This window comes from Anabas testudineus, chromosome 10, assembly GCF_900324465.2.
Source record: "Anabas testudineus chromosome 10, fAnaTes1.2, whole genome shotgun sequence".
In the NCBI taxonomy this organism is placed as follows: Eukaryota; Metazoa; Chordata; class Actinopteri; order Anabantiformes; family Anabantidae; genus Anabas; species Anabas testudineus.
Genome location: NC_046619.1, coordinates 9,854,724 through 9,875,349, shown reverse-complemented (window position 1 = coordinate 9,875,349; position 20,626 = coordinate 9,854,724). Strand labels below are relative to the sequence as shown.

The window sequence follows — 20,626 nt, the reverse complement described above, 5'->3', positions numbered from 1 at the left end:
TTGTTAGGCTGTCGTACACAGAGTCGTGTGTGGACATTTATATAGTTATTTCTAGTTATTAATGATTTACTGCGAGTCAGTGTCACACCGCTGCCGGAAGTAGTGCTCAGTGGCCGCTCAAAATAAAAGCCCAGGTGTTATAAAAAAAGAACCAAGTGGAAGTTAACTTAATTTGTGTCCCCAGATGTTAAACCGAAATGTTTACCGTCTTACGCATAAGTAGAAAATGGTGCATTTCCACAGCATTTGCTACGGACACCCTCCGCTGTGACTCCAGTACTTGGTGGTCTTTTACTTTGTCGGTGCGGCTCCTCGCACTGCGGGATGTGACTCTGTGCTGACGCTGCTGCGTGGAGCATTAGCTGGCTGCAGCCTTTCAGGGACACCTCTTGCGGACCGCCGGAGCCCACAGTGCAGTAAGTAGCCTGTCCATATTCTCAAAAATGGGTCCATCGAAAATGTCGACACATAAAAAAAATTAAAATAAAAAAAACATCATCGTGCCCTTGTGTGTGTGTGTGTGTGTGGACGCGTTTGGCTCCTGCAGAAAGCCGCTGCTTGTGTGGATGTGGCAGCCTCATACTAGTTGAATCTGGGGCTCACAGCTGGACAATTATCGGGCCGTGCAGATGCTGTGTCCAATTAGTAATCAGTGTTAAAGATGAGGAGGCTCTGATTTCTGATGCTTGGTGTCGGCGCTTTGTTCAAATGCAGAGACACCCTCCAGTTACAGTCCAGATCTGGCTGGTCTACGTCGGGTTGAACAATTAACCGTGTCCAGTCACAGCGTGTTTCTGCGATCAGACGGAGAAAGCAGCAGCACACACACACACACACACACTTGTGAATGCTAAAACACCTGCCGTGGGAAGCTTCCCATGGTTATTGACTGATGGTGTGATTGGAAGGAGTTGTTGTGAATTGCAGGTTAATGTGTAGCCATGCAGGCCTTTGATTGGCTGAGAGTGAGGGGCTGAGGTTATATATATATAAGTATATCAAATAGCGTGTTAGTCCAAAGTTCAGGGCCCTGTTATGATCTTCATTAGCAGTCAATATTAATACTTTCACCGGGGATCTGACAGGAGAAGGCGCACTGCAACCACTGTGCAAATGAATCTCATCCACTGATTTAGTGGTTTATTGAAGAAGACCGGAGTGGGGGGGTTTGTTGCCACCTCTTGAGAACCCCGTGGAGTTTAATTCAATTTAAAGAGACAGCACGCCTCCTGCGAACAGGGGAATGTGTTCTGTTGTGTTGTCAGTCCAGCAGCCATCTTTGGTGCAATTTCAGGTGGAGTTTCATCATCTGCTGCTGCAGACATGTGAGACAAATGGTTAACACCAGACCAGCCTGGGTAACAGTGACCCCCACACACTGGGAACAAATGAGCGTGCACAAATCAGATTTTACAGTGCAAACCAGTTTTATCTGGTTTTACAGTGTGGAACCATAAATACATAATTTTTTATTAAAATACTAGTAATAGTGTATAAACTGCTGTTATGACCTCTCTATACTGTGATGGCATTTAAAAAATATTATATTCTATCCATACAATAACATATATATATATATATATATAAGACGTACATGCACAGGGCTTTGTCACTTTCCAAGAGCTGCTTTTCACTCATAGTTTGGGGGGTTGGTGTTGCGCCCATAATAGAGCTCTGCAATTTAGCGCTTCACAACCCTTGTGTCAGGTCAGCCATCACCATAGCAACATTATGCTGAATTAGCAGCATGGCAATCCAGAAAGGAGGTTTTTTTTTTCCACCGGTCCTCATTCGCTGACTTGTGTCTGCAAAAAAAAAACAAGGACTAAAGGGCTGCGTATCCTGGGGTGAGTACTGGAGCAGGGCCCTGGATTCTGCCAAAGTCTAGTCTTTACATGTTGATGATTTCAGTATGGGGAATTTTGTTCTTTAAGCACAAGACTTTTGAAAGTCGTTCATACCTATACTGTGCACTTTCAAAAACCTGATCTCATCATTGCCTTTCCCCAGATAAATATGGCAGCAGAGCTATCCACTTCCATAAACATCAAGGAGCCCCGGTGGGACCAGAGCACATTTGTAGGTCGGGCTAAACATTTCTTCACTGTCACAGACCCAAGGAACATCCTCCTCACCAACGAACAACTAGCACACGCGCACAAAATCATCACTGACTACAGGTAATTGTGGCTGCAGCAGAAGTCAGTAGCAACAAACCAAATAGAAATGAGTCTATCCGTGCTCTTAGATGAACTTTGCTTCTAATTCATCTCTCAGGCAGGGTATAGTCTCTCCAGGGCTGACAGAAGATGAATTATGGAGGGCCAAATATGTTTTTGACTCTGCTTTCCACCCTGATACCGGGGAGAAGATGATCCTGATTGGTCGCATGTCAGCGCAGGTTCCAATGAACATGACGATCACTGGATGCATGATGACATTTTACAAGTGAGAACTTAATATTGTGACTGTAACTAGATAGACTTGATATTTTTATGTATTACCAAAGGACATCTGGAAAGAAAATAATTTGTTTAAGCTCTGTAATCCATAGATGAAGCACCAACTCTGTTGTGCTGCTTCTTCTTCCTTCACCCCTACACTGTTCTTCATGATGACTCTGCTGTTGTACGTCTTGCAGGACGACTCCGGCCGTGTTGTTCTGGCAGTGGATCAATCAGTCTTTCAACGCAATAGTCAATTATACCAACAGGAGCGGCGATGCTCCAATAACAGTAGGGTAAGAGACGAAACATTCGGCACTGACACTCGCTCAAACTGTATTAACCCTTTCATCCAACAGTTCTCGTGTGATATGACCACTGGCTTTTTTTATTTGCAGTCAGCTTGGCACAGCTTATGTGTCTGCCACCACAGGGGCAGTTGCCACCGCTCTAGGACTAAATGCACTAACAAAGGTATCCGTTGATCTAACGCCATTCTCCATCTCACTTTAATGCACTGACCCCACTGCATGTGTGTGCTGATGTGACGTCAGCCACACACACACACAGATATAGTGCTTTTGTCATAGCAAATGATAATTCACAGGGTACGGTGCCATGGTCGGTAATCAACACGTTGACATGTCAGCTGTTATTATACATTCTGATTTATGAGCAATATCTAAAACATAACCTGCAGCAACCACACTTCCACTGGTCAGAAGGGTTTAATTGTTGTGTTGTCAGGTTAAAGCATACCCAAGTGTTTAATTTCTCCCCTCCTGCTGCAGCACGTCTCACCTCTGATTGGACGATTTGTTCCATTTGCTGCTGTAGCTGCTGCTAACTGTATCAACATCCCTCTGATGAGACAAAGGTAAGTGTTATTGCTGTGAAAATATTCAAAGGCCTTTCGTATGAGAGGGTCTGATAAAAGTTCGGCTGGACTCTCTGATGAGACTTGGTTTGCTCCTCGTCTTCAGGGAACTTCAACACGGCATCCCTATAACAGATGAGAATGACAACAGGTTAGGAGAGTCGACGAAAGCTGCACAGCAGGCTATCTCTCAGGTCGTGGTGTCCAGAATCCTCATGGCTTCTCCTGGAATGGGTATGTAGATATATAAATGTAGAAATGTATCACCTTATAGCATCATTTAATAAAATTGTTGTTATATGTTCAGGATTTAAGTTGAGAATGTAACGTGCAACAATGTTTTATTTGTGTCTTTTCAGCTATCCCTCCATTTTTAATGAACCATTTGGAAAAGAAGGCCTTTCTGAGGGTAGGCACATTTCTGAAGTAGTTGCACTTTTAAGATCGTGTTTGCTGCAGTAACCTCGTTATGAGCCTCATCTACTCAGATTTAAAACAACACGAATGCATAAGCTAAATAGTGGGGCCATCATTTTCACACTGTCTCTATCACTTGGAATGAAAAGCAGTGAGGACATGAGGCCACTCTTGTACGGGAATTCAACCACTGCTTTTGTGCCCCTCATTCGTTTTTCTGCCTGGTCTTTTCAGAAGTTCCCATGGATGAGTGCACCTATTCAAGTTAGCCTGGTGGGATTCTGGTGAGTGGTCAGAGATGGTCCACCTGATTAGCCGCCACGTGAAACTCTTTTGACATTTTAACCTAATTTCGTACAACAAGGATATGACATTTCAGCAATCCTGGCGTCCTCAGCAATCATGCTGCACAAAATTGTCGTGTAAAAGCCTATCGCTAATGAAATGTGGTCTTAAGCTCTCTCAGCCCAGCTCTCTGTAACTTGGCACCAGGTTTTGTGTCAGTTCAGATCACATAGAGCTCATTTCCCTAGGTTTATTCATTAAATTAAATTAGCAACAACAGCTGCTATTATTATCATTATGGATGATGTTTTCTAGAATCATTTATATACTATTTAGTCAAATAGAACAAATTTTAGGAACTGGTGGAAAATCAGTTCAATACAAAGAAGATAAACATAGTAAATAGGTGAGTAAATGTTTAACAGTTCAACTGAAAAATCAATGAATTATCATAATAGAAACATCAACTTATTGACTATTTTAACCCCAACTCAGATCTCACTCATGAAACAACCCACTTCCTACGACCACACAATTGAATTTACCTTTCTTCTTGTCCATTGGATCTTTTTTCAGTTAGATGATTTCAGATCACTAAGCTCATATGTTTTGTGGCTCTGTGTTTTTTTTTTTCAGCCTGGTGTTTGCCACACCGCTGTGCTGTGCGTTGTTCCCTCAGAAGAGGTGAGTGAAACATTCAAATTTGACACAAAGATACCAGGAACTACGTTTCTGCCTCAGCTGTTGCAAAATAAAATGTGTGTTTGAATCATTAACCCCTGTGTTTCCTCCTCCGCTGATCCAGCTCTATGTCAGTCAGCCGCTTGGAGCCGGAGCTGCAGGAAAAAATCCGGGCCAACCACCCAGGAGTGGAGAGGGTCTACTTCAACAAAGGGCTATGAGTGTGCAGCCCCCTTATCCAAACACTGCCATAACACAACTGCAGGCTGAGTCCTCACCTCTCTGCCGGCCCTCCTCATTCAGTGTGCCAAAGTTAAGTTCGTGTCTCCTCATTTCCACCACTCTGATGGACATCTGATGACTTCCTCTCCGGGTCAGTCTCTGTGTAACAAGATGTTTGCTTTTGTCTGTGCGATTTTATTGTAACTGACGGAGAAGATTTTCTCCGTCTGGGCCGGATGAAAAGGATGTTGTTTAGCACATTTAGTGGCTCTTATGTGCACATTTTATTTTCGTGTGCAGTATTTTTAAATTAGTCATCACTTGATCGTTTGTTACTGCCAAATGATTTTCATACCTTCCCACCTACGGTTGGCAGGCAGTTTATTTTTTTCAACCTGCATAATAATTGATCATAATCATATTATAATATTGAAAGTTCGTGCATTTGCCAAATCTGTACTCACCTTTTTTTAGACCTCAGTCAACAAATACAACCTCCTTCTCTTGACAGTGAACGAAAGAATGGCATTCACATTTAATCTCTTTAATTCAGTTCATTTTGCCAAACGAGTGACGTTCAGCGAGACCAGAGACCTCTTAACATGTCATTTAAAGTCTCAAAACCTATTCTCCAGGAATCTCCCCTGTAAAATGTGATATGACGGTGGCAACCATTGATAGGCCAACACGGTGCTATTTCATGCCTTTATAGTCAACGCTTAGCACACTGCAGTATTTTATTCTTCTTGATAACATGCATGAACAAACCACTCCGCACAGGCATCATGGAGTTTAACCAGACAGAGAAAGTTCACTCTCTGATCAGAAGAACTGAACAGAAGTGACAGACTTGTTATTTGTGATAATACAACAAACTCTGTAGTTGTCAGTATTAGAACCCGCTAAAATGTCAAAGATTCATTCATGCCTTACACAGATTTGTATGGTATCTAACTCCTGTACCTTAATGAAGCATCTGCACAATATGTCACACAAGTGATGCATTTTATATTGATGCAGGGGGTTTGATCATACAGTGTTCAAGGCATTAAAGCACATTTATGTTTACATTTGGAGTCATGGATGCCAGTATTCATGCCAGAAAATGCCAAAAACATTGTCGAAGGCAGTATTCTTCAGTATAGGAAGGGTGTACAGAAGGATCTGTATAACCGTTTTTGTTTAGCCTACTCTGTGGACTTCAACATTGCAAACAGTGTCACATTTCAATCCACTGGAACGTCATGCAGAAATATTTTGATCTCATCCTGGATAGCTTCTCATCCAACCTAAATCTTGCATCAGCAATATTCTGCTTTGTGTTTCATCATATTTAAATTTAAATATATAGGCACAGACTATGTGGTGCGCTGATAAAGCAGGTGCAGTCGGATGTTTTAAGTTTTGTTCTGTGCATTTGCAACAGCCGTCAGCATTCAGATGACAACACCAGTCTTTGTGATTGTGAGCCTGATATGGATTTGCATTTATCAGCCATACTTTTCAGCTCGAGTATTTATCTGATGGCCTTTGTGCTGCATAAACAGTACAAAGCTAAAATGCCATATCAGATCAGATCAACACGTCATTGGATATTTATCAGGGATCAGAGTAAAGTAAGACTTGCCACAAAACTCAGCAGCAGTATTTAAATGTTTGACCAACCTATCCTCATTTTGAGGACACAGTTCAACATTCAAATATTTTAATCTATATAATGCTTGTGAACACAAATTTGATTTCTTTGCATCTTTTGCTCATCATAGTGTGCAATTTCTGTAATCTGTTAAATGTTTAATATACTGTAAATCTAGCTACATATATTGCTGTAAAAGTAACTTTACTTTTGGTTGTCAGTGTTTGACAAGAGATGTTAGTCAGAGCTGTTTTTTAGCTGGTTTGAAGTGAAGTTTGTTATTCCAGTGTTCAAGGTAACTGAATGTAGCATATTCCAATCCCAGCCGTTCAGTGCGTCAGTTCAAGAGAGCACAATGTTGTATGTGAAATGCTGCAAACCTGTTAAACCGGTTCAGTTTCCACTATGCTTTTCAGTCAATCCTTGATCAGTGAGGCACTAAGATAACGCTACCTTTTGGCAGATATTATCTCTCTCTTAATCTCTAATGTCCTATAATGAAAGCCAATTCCTCTATAACAAATTGAATCAACTCTCTAATAAATAATGTGTTCACAAGCTTCATACTACCAAATCAAACGTCTCCACAGCCAAAGCGATACAAATCAATACAAGAGGAAAAAGTCATTTACAGTTTGCATTTGTTGAAATTAATATTTTTTAGAAAATGACAGAAAATGCTATTTGATTTTTTTTTTTTTTTGTTTTGATGTAATGAGGTGAGGTGATGTGATGTTTAGACTAACTGGATGAAATAAAGTGAAGAAATCTGTCTGAAATGTGTTTGATCCATGTGACTTCACAGTGCCATCTTCTGGTTTAAGCTGGACATAGCAGAGTGACCTTATAAAAGCATTTTATTCCAAGGCACATAATGTTCAGAAAAAGAAAAAATAAACAATTGAAGACAGCAAACAGGGACGTGCTTCCTCTGACTGCAGGTCTGAAGCCATATGAATGTCCTTACAATGCAATGCACTAAAACAACAGACTGGCACAACTGAGCATGAATCTACGACGACTACAGAACATAGTGCATCAGTGCAAAGCGTGTTTTTACCATCAGAGAGAAACACTAGTTTTCCTGCTTGGAAACAGGAAAAGCTGGACTTTAGGGGTTATCTCCTGATTTGATACAGCAACAATGCATAAAAACTTTGTTATCATGTAACAGGAGGAAACCTGAAGCATAGACATTCAAACAGTCCGCCTATGACGGTAATTGGTCTGGCCTCAGTTTTGCAACTTGCACAATGCTATTTTCTGAAACAATGATGTATAAAATATTTGTGTTTCTCTGTAGCTTGTTTGGTGAAACAGTTCAATTTAGCTCTATTCAGTCTGCGTGTTCTGCTGTTTTCCTGAACCCCAGGGTTTAAAGAGGTTTCTTTGATTAAGTGCAACAGCTTAAATCACAATCATGTAAAGAGGAATTAAAGTTGCATCACTGAGTGAAATTCTTAACAATAAACAAGTAACACCATCTTCCCGAAAAACACAAAAGCATTTAGAATTTGCCTTATGACCGCACATATCTTCTCATTACAACACACAAAAATAACTCAAGCACAAACAACTTCTGTTTCAATTGACTGTTCACATTCATTGAGCGACATCTGGAATTGTTCACTAAAGATGCAGAGTGCTGACACAACTATAGAGACCAGAGAAGGCTTCTCTACAGTTGGTGTAGGTGAAGGTTTCACCCTCCATGACAACTTCTTCAGGTTACTGCTCTGAGTCCTTGACTCAGTATCAGTTCACACTTTGTGCACATTAAGTCCAAGGTAACCTCTGCACAGTGCTTTCTTTGGAATGTGTTGGACTTTGCCAAGGTGGCACTTCAGCTGGCACTAGGGTCACACTCCGTCAGTTTGCAGTAAGCTACAAGATTTTTACTAGACTCATTACACATTTTGGGAAACTGAAAATAAAAATGGGATTTGGATTCAACAACTTCATTTTCACACAGGACATAATGAAAAAGATAAATAAGGTAATATAAATACTCTGGAATAGAATTTTACATCAATGTCTTTTTTTCCCATTTAAGGACACAGTAGTGTCTATACTTGTATGAGGCACTACTATTAAAATGTCTTTGGATAGGATTGGTGTTCAAGATTGTACTGGCAAATGACCACAGAGCTGATTAGAACTCTGATTCCTAGATGTGGACACTTAATTCAAGGCTCTGAAGATGCTTTGTGTTCACACATAGAGCATCAATTTAAGTGCCAAAGGATTGGTCAAAGAGTGTGCCAGAGGGCAATGACCTCCACATGATTGACAGGAAATCTGCTCAGAAGTGCATGTGTTCCACTGGTTGAACTAGAACACGACACATATGAGGTCCTCTAGTCAACAGTGCAGCTGCGAGGCACCTACAGCAGATGGATGATTCAATATAACCCTTTTAGCTTAGTAGGAATAAATGCAATTACTGTCTACTCCAGCATACAAAAGTCAGTGCTGGCCCATATAGGCGTTAGTATTCAGCAAAACTCCTCCTCACAAAGTGCGTCCCCCACCAGCAAGGAGTGTTTGTCGGGCTCGCTGAGCACCAAGCTGTTGAGAGAGTGCTTGTCGGAGCGCAGGGAGTTAATCGAGGCTCGGCTGCGGTTGACGATACGATCCAGCAAGCTGAGTTTGGGAGAAGGACGACGCATCTCACCCATACCGATGTGGACGCTTACATCAGACAGGCTGCCCTGCCGCCTGCTGTTACCCAGTCGAGCCTCCAACTTCTCAGCAGTAGGCTTACTGTAACTAGACAAATGCACAGAGAGAAGGTGATGGCGAAAATGGTTTTAGATCAATAGATTCAAACGAGAGAAAAACAAACACAGATAAAAGAGGCCTCAACAAAACATTAAATATCTCATTACCACTTGAGAAGAAGAGATGACAAAACCACAGAAACAGATGACAGTGCCATTGCAGCAGATCCCATCCACGGCTGTAACACCAGACCAATGGGAAGAAAGACACCTGTGAACAGAGAAAGTTCATATTACTGCTGGGTCAGAGTAAACTGAACTCTAATGTGTCAGTATGACTAAATAATTTAAATAAACCTGCCAGCACCCACCAGCAGCAATTGGAATGCCAACCAGGTTGTAGATAAGAGCAAACACAAAGTTGATCCTGATCCTCTTGACCGTTTTCTTAGAAAGGTCAATGCTGCCCACGACATCCAGGAGGTCATTCTGTAGAGAAAAGAAAATGCTATGAAAATTGTATCTGTGTCCGAATATCGTGTTCACAATGGTTAATGGGCTCGAATAGAGACAAAAAAAAAAAAAAAAATCAAGCTCTTACCCTGATCAATACAACATCTGCTGCCTCTATGGCCACATCAGTCCCAGTACCTATAGCGATACCCACATCAGCCATGGCCAGAGCAGGCGAGTCGTTGACACCGTCACCCACCATGGCTACTCTCTTTCCTTCCTTCTGCAACTGCTCCACCTTGGCCACCTTGTGGGAAGGAAGCACCTCGGCAAACACCTTCCTGATGCCCACCTGGTGGAGATGCACAATGGTGTATGTTAAGACCTGAACAATAGAGCTACAAATGGTTGTTTTTCAAATGCAACTCTGCATTTCATATTAACATACTGACTCTTCTTTTCAAACTAGGGCTGATCTCAAATGTTTGTATATTTGTTGGATGGGCATTGAGTTTTCAATTTTGATGTTCAGATATTCTTTATTTTTTACTACATCAATAATATGGATAAATTAATTCTCAGCTTGGGATCCTGACATCCCTCCCACTAACCACGGTGAACATGGGAACACTTTAAACTACTACAGGGGCACAACTAACATGAATGAAATAGGTATGAATCAAGTTTGTGTCACGATCAATATTCAGCAGGTGACTCAAAATATTATTACAAAGAACTAATCTTTTTTAAAATCAACCAGCTCTTTGCCCACATAGTAGTCATACCTGAGCAGCAATGGCCCGTGCTGTCTTGCTGTTGTCTCCGGTCATCAGCACAACTTCCAGACCCATGTTGGTGAGAGTGTGTACTGCCAGCTCTGCCTCTGGTTTCACTATGTCTGCTATGGCAATCATTGCACACAGCAGGTCTATGCACAAAGAAAACAATTTTACAAAAATCATAAAAAAGACTTTTTTCAGTTTTAGAAAAGAAAAAATAGTATTCCATGTTTAAAAAGTAGTACTTACCGTCTACAGCTACTAGAACAGCAGTGCGTCCTCTGCGCTCATGCTCCATCATGGCCTCATCTACATCAGGTCTGATCTGCAGGCAGTTCCTCCTCATCCACTCTCTATTGCCAATCAGGACAGTGTAGCTGGCTGTCTGGACCAGGCCTAAACACAGAGATTACAATGGAACACAAATGAAGCACAAGTTTACCAACTTTACAAGTGCCTAAATCTAAATTCAGAACTGAAGGACTTTCACAATATGTTTTAGCTTCTACTGAAACACTTGTGACTGCAAAAATGTGTTAGGGCTGAATTCAGAAACTTACTCAGTGGCTGTGGGTCCATGATAAGAGGATGGGAGCTGGTGGTTATGCGGGTATCACTGATCTGTACAAGGACGCTGTTACGCTGGTTGTTGTCCTCACTGTCACTGTCTGCCTGTTTCAGCAGGGACTCTGTGTTGCTGACTTGACATCGAATGCCACAGCCCGGCACGGCCTGAAAGTCTGTACATGTGCCGAGAGACTGTGTGCCAAGCTCCTGCACAGACAGTAATGAATGTTTAATTTAACGTTGTACAAACTGAGGTCGTGTAAAGGTCTTGTCAAATGAGATTTTTAGAAAGTGGAGTATGGAAGTTAAATTTAAAGAAGAGACCAACATGTTTGCAGTATTTGGTGATGGCTGCTCCCAGAGGGTGTTCACTATTGTTCTCAGCTGTACCCACGATAGCCAGCAGTCGGGAACGAGGCATCCTGTTCCCCTCTACAACTATCTTGACTTGGACAACATTTGGAGCACCGTAAGTGATGGTCCCAGTCTTATCAAACACCACTGACCGAACCTGGACATGAAACAACTGGTTAACACTCTACATGAGATTAAATTTTCACATCTTCAACAAATTTAATCTGAGTAATATGTAGACTTATGTGATGTTGTACCTTTACAATATGGTACCATGGGTGTCAGAGTATTATCAGAAACACACCTTATGAGCCATCTCAAGTGGCTCTCCTCCCTTTATCAGAATGCCATTTTGGGCTCCAACCCCTGTGCCCACCATAACAGCTGTGGGGGTGGCCAAGCCAAGGGAACAGGGACAGGCAATGCATAACACTGTTATAGAAGCCTGGAAGGCAAAGCGAACCACTGCCTCCACCCTGGAAATGCTCTTGTCATAACCCTGCAGGAAGACAATATCAAATGCATATTGTAATTTTTAGATTCAGTAAAAAGTGAAAGATGTTATTTTGCAAGGAGCTTGGTACAGTCCGATATTAAGATTAAAAAGAAGACTCACAGGAAAGTACTTTTCCACTAGAGTGAAGTCTAAGAACCCAATGATGATCCATGCAATCAGTGTGAGGGCAGATATACCAACAATGAATGGTACAAAGTAGCCACTGATCTTATCTGCATACTGCTGGATGGGAGCCTATAAATAAAATGTCACTAATTAAAAAACCATAGTTATTTAGTTAGTTATTTAGTGTCAGGTACTTAGAGCTCAAGCCACATAATTCACCTTTGAAGTCTGAGCCTCTTCCACTAGTTTGACAATTTGAGACAATGTTGTGTCCATGCCAACATGTGTAGCACTGACCAGCAGAGAGCCATTCTGATTGATGGAGCCTGCAATAACAGAGCTCCCAGGCTTCTTAGTCACTGGCATGGCCTCACCTGGAGTCACAAAGCAACAACTGGTCAGAAAACATAATAACAAAATACTGATGCTTTGGCAGAAACCACTGTTAAATAATGTTTCATAGAGATGACAGAGTAATGATAGCAACAGTGTGAAATATTATGCCTGGTAAGCCCTGTGATGTGTCAACATTGCAACAGTAGATTTGACCAATCTACTGTTGCATATCTAGGCTCTTACATGGAAAGAAATGACAAATAATAAACACTTATTATTATTATTGTACACTGTATTTATTTTGGAAACATTTGCAGTATTAGTATCCTTTATATTATTCACATTCTTCCCCCTCTGTCTACCAGCTCTGTAAATCTGTCAGTGCACATTAACTGTCTTCACTGTACATTTCTCACGTGAGTACAAATAGTAAAACAGCTAAATAAAACACATTTCAGGGACCAATTGGAGCAGTGTCTGATTATACACATATATTACCACACTTCACTTAATATTTACATTTTTGTATTTTAGTGGCAATGCTGCCATTAAGAAATAGTTATCTAGTCTTTCAGACCATGCCACCAACCTGTGATAAGAGATTCATCTGCCATTGACTGTCCCTCGATGACCCTTCCATCTACTGGAAATTTCCCTCCAGGGACAACTTTCACCACGTCACCCCTCTGCACCAGCTCAACATCCACCTGCTCCTCACTGGGTAAATAGTACATTGCCAATTCAATGTTACATTCAATACAGAAAATTTGTTTCATTAAGCCAGATTTCTCTTAGCAGGCTTTTGTAAATCTACTGTAAGTATTCCAAATACATAGAAAAGCCCAATAAATTAAGTTTACTAACTTTACTTGCAATTTTCCCTTTTAAATAAAAGCACTGGGAAATAATCAGTCATCACTTTTTAAAGATGGTTATTGTGCTTTCATACATAATGAACTATTTAAAACTAGAGATTAAATCTGAATCTGAGATGGCATGTTCCCTTCTGGCATTTAGATATGTTATCAAAAACCAACAAAAGATATGGAAGGTTGTAATAAACAAAGTGGGAATAAAGAATGAGTACCTGAGAACAGACTTGTCACTGCCGAGAGTGACGACTGTGGCTTCAGTAGCTTGTAGAGACATCAGTTTAGACAAAGCCTCAGACGTCTTGCTCTGGATGGAAAACACAGAAAAACAAATTCTCAATTACTATTAAAGTAATTTAAAGTTAATTATAAAAAAAGCTAATTTAATGTAAGATATCCATAATAATGAGCTAAACCTTGGCTATCTGTTCCAGCCAGCGTCCCAGAGAGATGAAAACAAAGAGCATTGGTGGTGTGTCGAAGAATGTGATGGGGTTTACTTTTGCCTTCTCCACCATAGCCACTATTAGGACAGCCAGTGAGTAGGTGAAAGCTATGGAGGTAGCCAAAACTATCAGCACATCCATGTTGGCAGATCTGTGCTTCAGTGCTTTGTAGGCTTGAATGTAGAAGTAGCGACCTCCAATAAACTAAGAAGAAGAAAACCAGGCACGTTTGTATTTATCAAACCAAAAACATTTTAATAAGACTCTTTCAGGATCGAAAATGTGGTATGTACAGTTAATAGCACTGATTTACCTGTACAGGTACACAAAAGAGGAAGGAGAGGAGGTTCATGATGGAGAGGCCTGGAAGCAGCTGCTTCTCCAGGAACATGCTGGAATGGTAATGGTTGCGGTCTTCCACCGTAGAATTGTGTTGATGTGAAACATTCTGGTGGTCCATGAAAATCATGTAGGTCATCATGCCCATAACAGGCACACAGAAAATCAAGCTCACCAAAAAAGATTTTCTCCACCTTGAAAAGTAGAAACAGTTGGTTATTACTTCTGTAATGAAGTGTTTCATTCTGCTTTAATGCAGGACAAAGCAAAAGTACTAATCATTAAAAAAAAATCTTTTGGTGTGATAGAAATTCAAGCTCCCAGTAAGGTGCAACAACCTAGCTGCTATGTGAACAAAGAGAGATGGACTAACTATCACACAAACAAAAAACATGCAGAAATACAAACTGCTACTTACTGTCGTATCTCCTTAGTGTGATCCAGGTGGCTGGCAGAACGGTCCCTCTTTACCAAAGATGCTTCAAAGCCCAGACTCTACAAATAAAGTAAAATTACTGATCAAATGTCAAGTGCTTGTGATAAAGGTGCTAGCATTTTGATTTTATAAAAAGGTTTTCACTAGTTTGTATGCAAATCACTTTGTGCTGACAACTAGTAATGCTGATAAAACATATACTTGAACCAATGTATAAATAACAGTGAGAAGCAAGAGTAACACCTCAATCAGCTTGGTGATGTCTCGTGGACCTATAATATCCAAGTCGTACTTAATGTGTGCCTTGTTGGTTGCCAAAGCAACAGAGGCATATATAACCCCCTTTTCTTTCATGAGGCTGGATTCGATTTTATGAACACAAGAGGCACATGTCATTCCCCTGACCTGAAAGAAAGTAAAGAGGATACATGGAACAAATGAACAAAAATATATTATAGTGTGTGTTACATAAGTAACTAACTAAGTAACTAATATTTATGGATTTCATTTATGGAACTATATCACTGTGCTGAACGCATCTTGGGTTTCAATCAGTGCCTTATGCTGACTCACCACTAGTTCTAGGTTCCCATCTGAACCTTCATAGTTCTCCATCACAGAGGCGGTGAAGCCCAGCTCCTTCACACACTCGGCTATCTTCATGGGCTCAGTGACTTCTGGATTATAACGCACCTCTGCCTTACTGGCCATTAGTGCTACCAGAACAGAGTAGATACCTGCACAACATTGAAGATGTTTATTTAAAGCAGTTTTAAAGCAGTAAGTTAATCCTTTGTGAAATATGTAAACATTTTAGTGTTTCTACAAACCAGGTTCATTCTTAAGGTTTCGTTCAATGTTCGCTACACAGGAAGCACAGGTCATCCCACCAATTTGGATGTAGCATTTAGAGCGGATGTCTTTGCTTTGTTCTTGTGGGGTTTCTTTATGTAGCTCAGTCTCGAGTTCCTTTTCTCTCACTGGTCCTAGGCTTGAAGACTTTGAGAGACTGTGATCAGATGCAGGCAGCAGAGAACTGGTCTCTGTAGACAATAAATTACAGTAAAACTTCCAGTTAGCTATGATGTCCCAACCTTACAGCTCAAATAGCCCCACTAGCCGTGCAATAATATGCGATACTTCAACAGAAAGAGCATATACAAAGGCAACAAAGGCTTTAGACTATCTTCAGACAGTTCTCTAGTCAGAACACTACAATAAAACAAATTTAACATTTTACTATGCAAGGTATTGCATTTATCAACAACCACTGTGTATTCTCTCACCAGGTAGAAAAGCATCGAAGCCCATTTCCTCTATAGCATCCTTCAGCTTCTCTGGTGTGGTCAGGAGGGAATCATACTCAAAGACCCCCTGGTGATTGTTCAGAGAGACTTGGGCCGACACCACCCCCTTCTTTTGGGAGAGCATGCTTTCTATTGACTGGACACAGGAGTTGCATGTCATGCCCTCGATGTGAATATTAATTACAGATACCAGAGGCTGGGTAAAACAAGGTTGAGAGGCAGCCGGGTTGACCTGAGCTGCTACTACAGGCCGTGATGACATGACAGGTGTGGATGGTAAGGATACAGGACTAAGAGGGCCAGAGGAGTCCCAGAGCTCAGTCTTAAAGTTTCCTGGAGGCAGAGCCTCAATGGCCTGCTGCAGATGAGGCACTGTGACTTTTAGAGGGTTGTAGCAGATAGAGGCCTTCTCCTTCTCCAGAGATACCTCCACAGAGGAGACGCCAGGTAGCATGGAGATATTGTCTTGGATGTTGACTACACAGGAATGGCAATGCATGCCTTTCACCCTGAGTGTGACAAGTGTTGTGTCTATGAATATTTCTGTCTCCTCTGAATTCTCTGATGCTGAAGAAACTGTTGGTTTATGAGAATCAACAAAACGTTCAATTTCACTGGTTGACAGCTGAAGAGGGCGGGGCTTGGACTTAACAGTAGCCTTGAAGCCAGCCACAGCAATCTGGTCAATAATGGTTTGGACGGTGATGAGGTAAGGCAGGTACAGGATTGTAGCTTCTTGAGACTCTAAAACAACTATGGAGAATAAAGACACAACAAAAGTTCAAATACAAACATAGCATGAATAAAAGGAAAGTCACTAGTCAATATGAACTGCGCCTCATCAGGAATGTCAACAAGAACTGACAGTGGCAGCACGGGGGCAGAGACAAAATATTGCAGCCAGGAAGTCATAACCAATTGCATTTCATTATATCTGGTCCAGAATTAAATGTAATTTTGCCAGACAAGTATCTGTATATTTGTATCAGTCTCCAATTATGGCTGTTTGTTCTTCTAGACCACAGTGACACAAATTGAAAATGCTACACAATCAATTAGTATTTATATACCCAACTATTTTATATGAAATTAGATTCTCAAATAAAGCAGTCAGCAATTTGTTGTTGCAGAGCTATATAAAATAATTTCATAGTTTTCACTTGTGTCAAACCAAGTTAAATTAACAAATTTCTGTTAATACATGAGGAGAGGAACGAAGAAGGACACATGCAGTACAAGACTTCAGCTTCCAATAACTCAAAATCTTACTATGTTAACTCAATAAAGTACATAGCAAAAACTCACTATGAAGTTAGTATTTAAAAAAATAACAGTAAAAAGTAAATAACTCAAATCAAACAGAGTGGGGCAGAGCAGAGGGAGCAGAGTTGTTACTTGAGTTGACCATAATATTTATAAGGTACACATGCAACAAAAACCCACCAGTAGAGGAGACAGTATTACTATTTAAGAAACATCTGTTGAACAAGCCACGATAATTCTGTACTCAGTAAATAATAATCCTATCTGTCCACATGTCACTCCTCACAATACAAATGAAAGATTTCACGAGTCACTCAAATCCCCTTCATCAATCTGGCAGTGGTGAACCTACAGAGAGCCTGACTGACACCTCTGATGTGTGAAATATGTAATCCTTCACAACGCAGCCAAAACATCACTTTTAACTCAGACAGTAAGGTCATTTGTGAAATGGTCAAGTACATCACCTTTGATCTTTTCAACTCCTTTCAATTTCCCAATCTTTCCTTCAATTGTGGTGGTGCAGGAGTGACAGGTCATTCCTTCAATGGTAAACTTCTGGAGGGCCACCCCTCCTCTGGTGCTGTGAGATGGAGATAAGGTTGAGCCTTTTCGCGTAGGGCTGCTGGGTGTGGGGATCTCCATAGGTGTTATGGTGGCCACAACTTCATTCAACTGCTGCAGAGACGTCAGGGTAGGAACAAAGGTGACAGTGAGACCTGTCTGGGTGGGGTTCTCTATAACATCCAGGACTCCCTTAATCTGGGATAGTTTTTTCAAAGCATCCTGTCGTGCTGTGGGTGTCAGGTCGGAGGCAGGGATCAGTTGGGTATCTGTAGAGACTGGTGTGGCTGTACTGGACTCTGATAGACTTGATTCAAAGCCCATGTCCTCAATAGCCTCTGACAGAGATTCTGGGCTTTGCTGGCTGTGGTCAAACATGACAGTGGCATTGTTCTGCTCTAAGGACACCTAGAAAACAAAAACTAGCTTTAGTTCCACGGGGTCATAGCCTATAACACACTTATATATACACTTCTGAATTGACTTATTAAGTAAAACTAAATAATTTTAAAATGAATATCAGCATTTAGGTTGATCATTTTATATAATAATAATAATCAGCATTTCAATACAATAATGACCCTATCAAAATCCTCAATTGAATTAATAGAAGCATAGTGCATGTAGACATTTCTCATAAAACTGTAAAAAACATTGTAATGACCCAACAATACTGTTAAGCATCTCATATAGGCTAGTTTGCCAAGTGCTGGATTTAGTTTCAATACATTTTAGTTAGATACTGCACAAAGAAAATTCTTTTGTGACCATACACACTTCCTCTTATTTTTTTATGGCCATATTTTGGAGCCGTCTTGTTGCAACAGTGAAACTTACAATATAAAAAGGCTAAAATGGGTCTATGTCTGAACTTTAGCCCTTCCTCTTAAGCATGATGGAAACATGTGACATACTGAAGGGATCACTTGACTGAGCCATGAGTTACAAACCACAGTGGGGGGTTACTAAGTGAATGGGCCTGCTTTTAGCATTAATCTTTTTCTACAAATTAGAGATAAAAGAAATCTAAAAATCAGACAATGACTGTCTTACCAAGAAAAATCAATTAACTTGTAACAGATCATGTCTTTATAGTTAGCCTAAAACAATCCAGGCACAAAAAGTCATAAATGACATATCCTGTGGGTACAGACTGCATATTGACCTGCTGCCACTGCCCTGTAAAGGGCAGAGGCCTATCAGGAGCAGACTATTATGTTATCTTCTCATTTAACCTCAGCCTGAGGGGTAAACAAACTATAAACAAAACACAGGCCACAACAATGGCAATTTAGCCATCTCTCATGGTCTCATTAAAGTTATAAATCAAATCAACAAGTCATGAGTGAGTGAGACTGTGCAAACTTTATTTAATATAAAAATGCAAATAATATATCTGCCTTGTCCACAAAGGTTTTAATACCGTTATGAAGTACAAATTGCACTGTTAATTCAGTGGTGGTAATGAAAGTGAGATCTTTTTTTAAACTAGAAGTGCTATGCAAAAATTTTAAACTTTAAGTCAGCAAATGTCACTGAATGTCACTAAATGTAAAAAGGGTTCCTATATCCTTGCAAACACTGCACTTACCTTTATATTTATTACTCCAGGGAGAGATCCAATACGCTCCTCTATGGACTGAACACAGGAGCCACAAGTCATGCCCTCCACTCCGAGGGAGACTGAATGCAGATTCACATTCTGTGTCATGATTGCTAAGTCTAAAAGGAAACCAGACAGACAAAGTTTATTTGTTTCAAATAACATTGAAATAAAACAAAGCGTCCTGGTAATCTTTCCATTAGGTACTAACTTCTGTATTTCCTTGCTTAAATGAAGTGATTTGGTACTATAACCATTGTCAAACAAGGACAAACTGAATTAAACTTGACTGCAGTGACAAAGCAAATACGATCTGTGGAGAATAAAAGGAACAAAGCGTTTCTGTGTTTAAAGAATAATGGTAGGTTGCCAACTCAGCTCTCATTTTGGTATCAACTCAGTATATACGTGTAATATGACAGTTGTCTTGAGTTATGTGTAGCAGCAATACAGTGTTTCTTTAGTTTACAATCTTGGTCATATGGACTCTTCTGGCTTTTTTGGCTGTAAAGATAGCCAGTCAAATACTGCTGAGTTTAATGGACAAACACCTGTCAGATCTGAGACTGGTTTACATCCGAGATACCTAGAGAAAGGCTTTAACAGACTGACAAGACCAAAAATCAGCTGGGCACAAGATCTCCATGATATTATGTGACATGTCTTACTTATATACCAAATACCAGACTGTGAAAGGTCACATAAAATTGACGCCAAGTTAAGTGTGCATAAACCTGTTTTAGGGAACTCATTTAGTGTAAAATCATCAAATATAATTAGCTACATAAAGTCTCATTGTTATCTACAACAAAATTAATGATTTGTTAGCTTCGGTGAGTAAGTAGCTCTGATTACAGCAGTTTGTTTAGCTAAAGATAGAGGAGGCTGAGGGTAAGCTAGCCTGACTAAGCTAAGAAAGTTAAACGTCAGCTTCCCCTGCATGATGCTAAACCTCAAAAATACTGTACAAGTAACGTAATGTCAGCGATGGCATGATAAAAATGTTGTTTGCTTTCTTTTGGTAGACAACATGTACCGTTTATTAAACCGCCGCCACAGTTAGACAAAGAAACGCACAACTTACCTTGGTCAAAGAGAAGTAGCCAGTGAACTACAGCCTATCGGCGTTGGATAATTAACGTTAAGCTAGCAGCTAGCTAGCTTCTTCTTTTCTCACCCTACGTTACAATCAACAAGACGGACACGTGTGCCATCACACGGTCCGCTGGGACTACTGAGGCAGCATAAACACGAGTTTTATTGTAGTGTAACCACAAAACTCAGCTGTGTGAAGCTGTTTTCGTTTCTTCCTCTCGCAGCGACGTGACTGACGGCGTAACACAGTGACGCAGCTGCGCCGACAGACGGCACTGCGTCACGAGAAGCCATGGCAACAGTGGTGA

The 20,626-nt window shown here is 40.7% G+C and overlaps 2 protein-coding genes across 2 annotated transcripts; one reads left to right on the top strand and one right to left on the bottom strand.

Moving 5' to 3' along the window:
* Positions 1 to 311: 311 nt before the first annotated feature.
* sfxn1 (sideroflexin 1) lies at positions 312 to 7,340 on the top strand. The gene is made up of 11 exons (XM_026357393.1): positions 312 to 416; positions 2,011 to 2,180; positions 2,278 to 2,448; positions 2,642 to 2,740; positions 2,843 to 2,918; positions 3,236 to 3,321; positions 3,428 to 3,555; positions 3,681 to 3,730; positions 3,973 to 4,022; positions 4,660 to 4,707; positions 4,829 to 7,340. The coding sequence occupies exons 2-11, from the start codon at positions 2,017 to 2,019 to the stop codon at positions 4,923 to 4,925; spliced, it is 969 nt and encodes a 322-aa protein (XP_026213178.1). The 5' UTR covers positions 312 to 416; positions 2,011 to 2,016; the 3' UTR covers positions 4,926 to 7,340.
* A 61-nt stretch (positions 7,341 to 7,401) lies between these two features.
* Positions 7,402 to 20,566, bottom strand: atp7a (ATPase copper transporting alpha). The gene is made up of 23 exons (XM_026357392.1): positions 20,308 to 20,566; positions 19,212 to 19,342; positions 17,524 to 18,028; positions 15,773 to 16,546; positions 15,317 to 15,529; positions 15,060 to 15,223; positions 14,730 to 14,891; positions 14,469 to 14,545; positions 14,025 to 14,244; positions 13,682 to 13,915; positions 13,481 to 13,572; positions 12,983 to 13,110; positions 12,277 to 12,431; positions 12,052 to 12,186; positions 11,740 to 11,934; positions 11,410 to 11,592; positions 11,075 to 11,288; positions 10,764 to 10,910; positions 10,521 to 10,663; positions 9,884 to 10,087; positions 9,654 to 9,771; positions 9,451 to 9,553; positions 7,402 to 9,331 (listed from the first exon to the last, which is right to left on the bottom strand). Exons 2-23 carry the CDS (start codon positions 19,329 to 19,331, stop codon positions 9,058 to 9,060), a joined length of 4,560 nt encoding a protein of 1,519 aa, XP_026213177.1. The 5' UTR covers positions 19,332 to 19,342; positions 20,308 to 20,566; the 3' UTR covers positions 7,402 to 9,057.
* Between the last annotated feature and the right edge of the window lie 60 nt (positions 20,567 to 20,626).

Coding starts and splice junctions, on each gene's coding strand:
- sfxn1 (XM_026357393.1), top strand. CDS start 2,017: ATGGCAGCAGAGCTATCCACTTCCATAAACATCAAGGAGCCCCGGTGG. Junction 3,731..3,972: donor AAAAGAAGGCCTTTCTGAGG/GTAGGCACATTT, acceptor TGGTCTTTTCAG/AAGTTCCCATGGATGAGTGC. Junction 4,708..4,828: donor GCGTTGTTCCCTCAGAAGAG/GTGAGTGAAACA, acceptor CCGCTGATCCAG/CTCTATGTCAGTCAGCCGCT.
- atp7a (XM_026357392.1), bottom strand. CDS start 19,331: ATGACACAGAATGTGAATCTGCATTCAGTCTCCCTCGGAGTGGAGGGC. Junction 13,573..13,681: donor GGCTGGAACAGATAGCCAAG/GTTTAGCTCATT, acceptor TTTTCCATCCAG/AGCAAGACGTCTGAGGCTTT. Junction 13,111..13,480: donor AGTGACAAGTCTGTTCTCAG/GTACTCATTCTT, acceptor CTATTTACCCAG/TGAGGAGCAGGTGGATGTTG.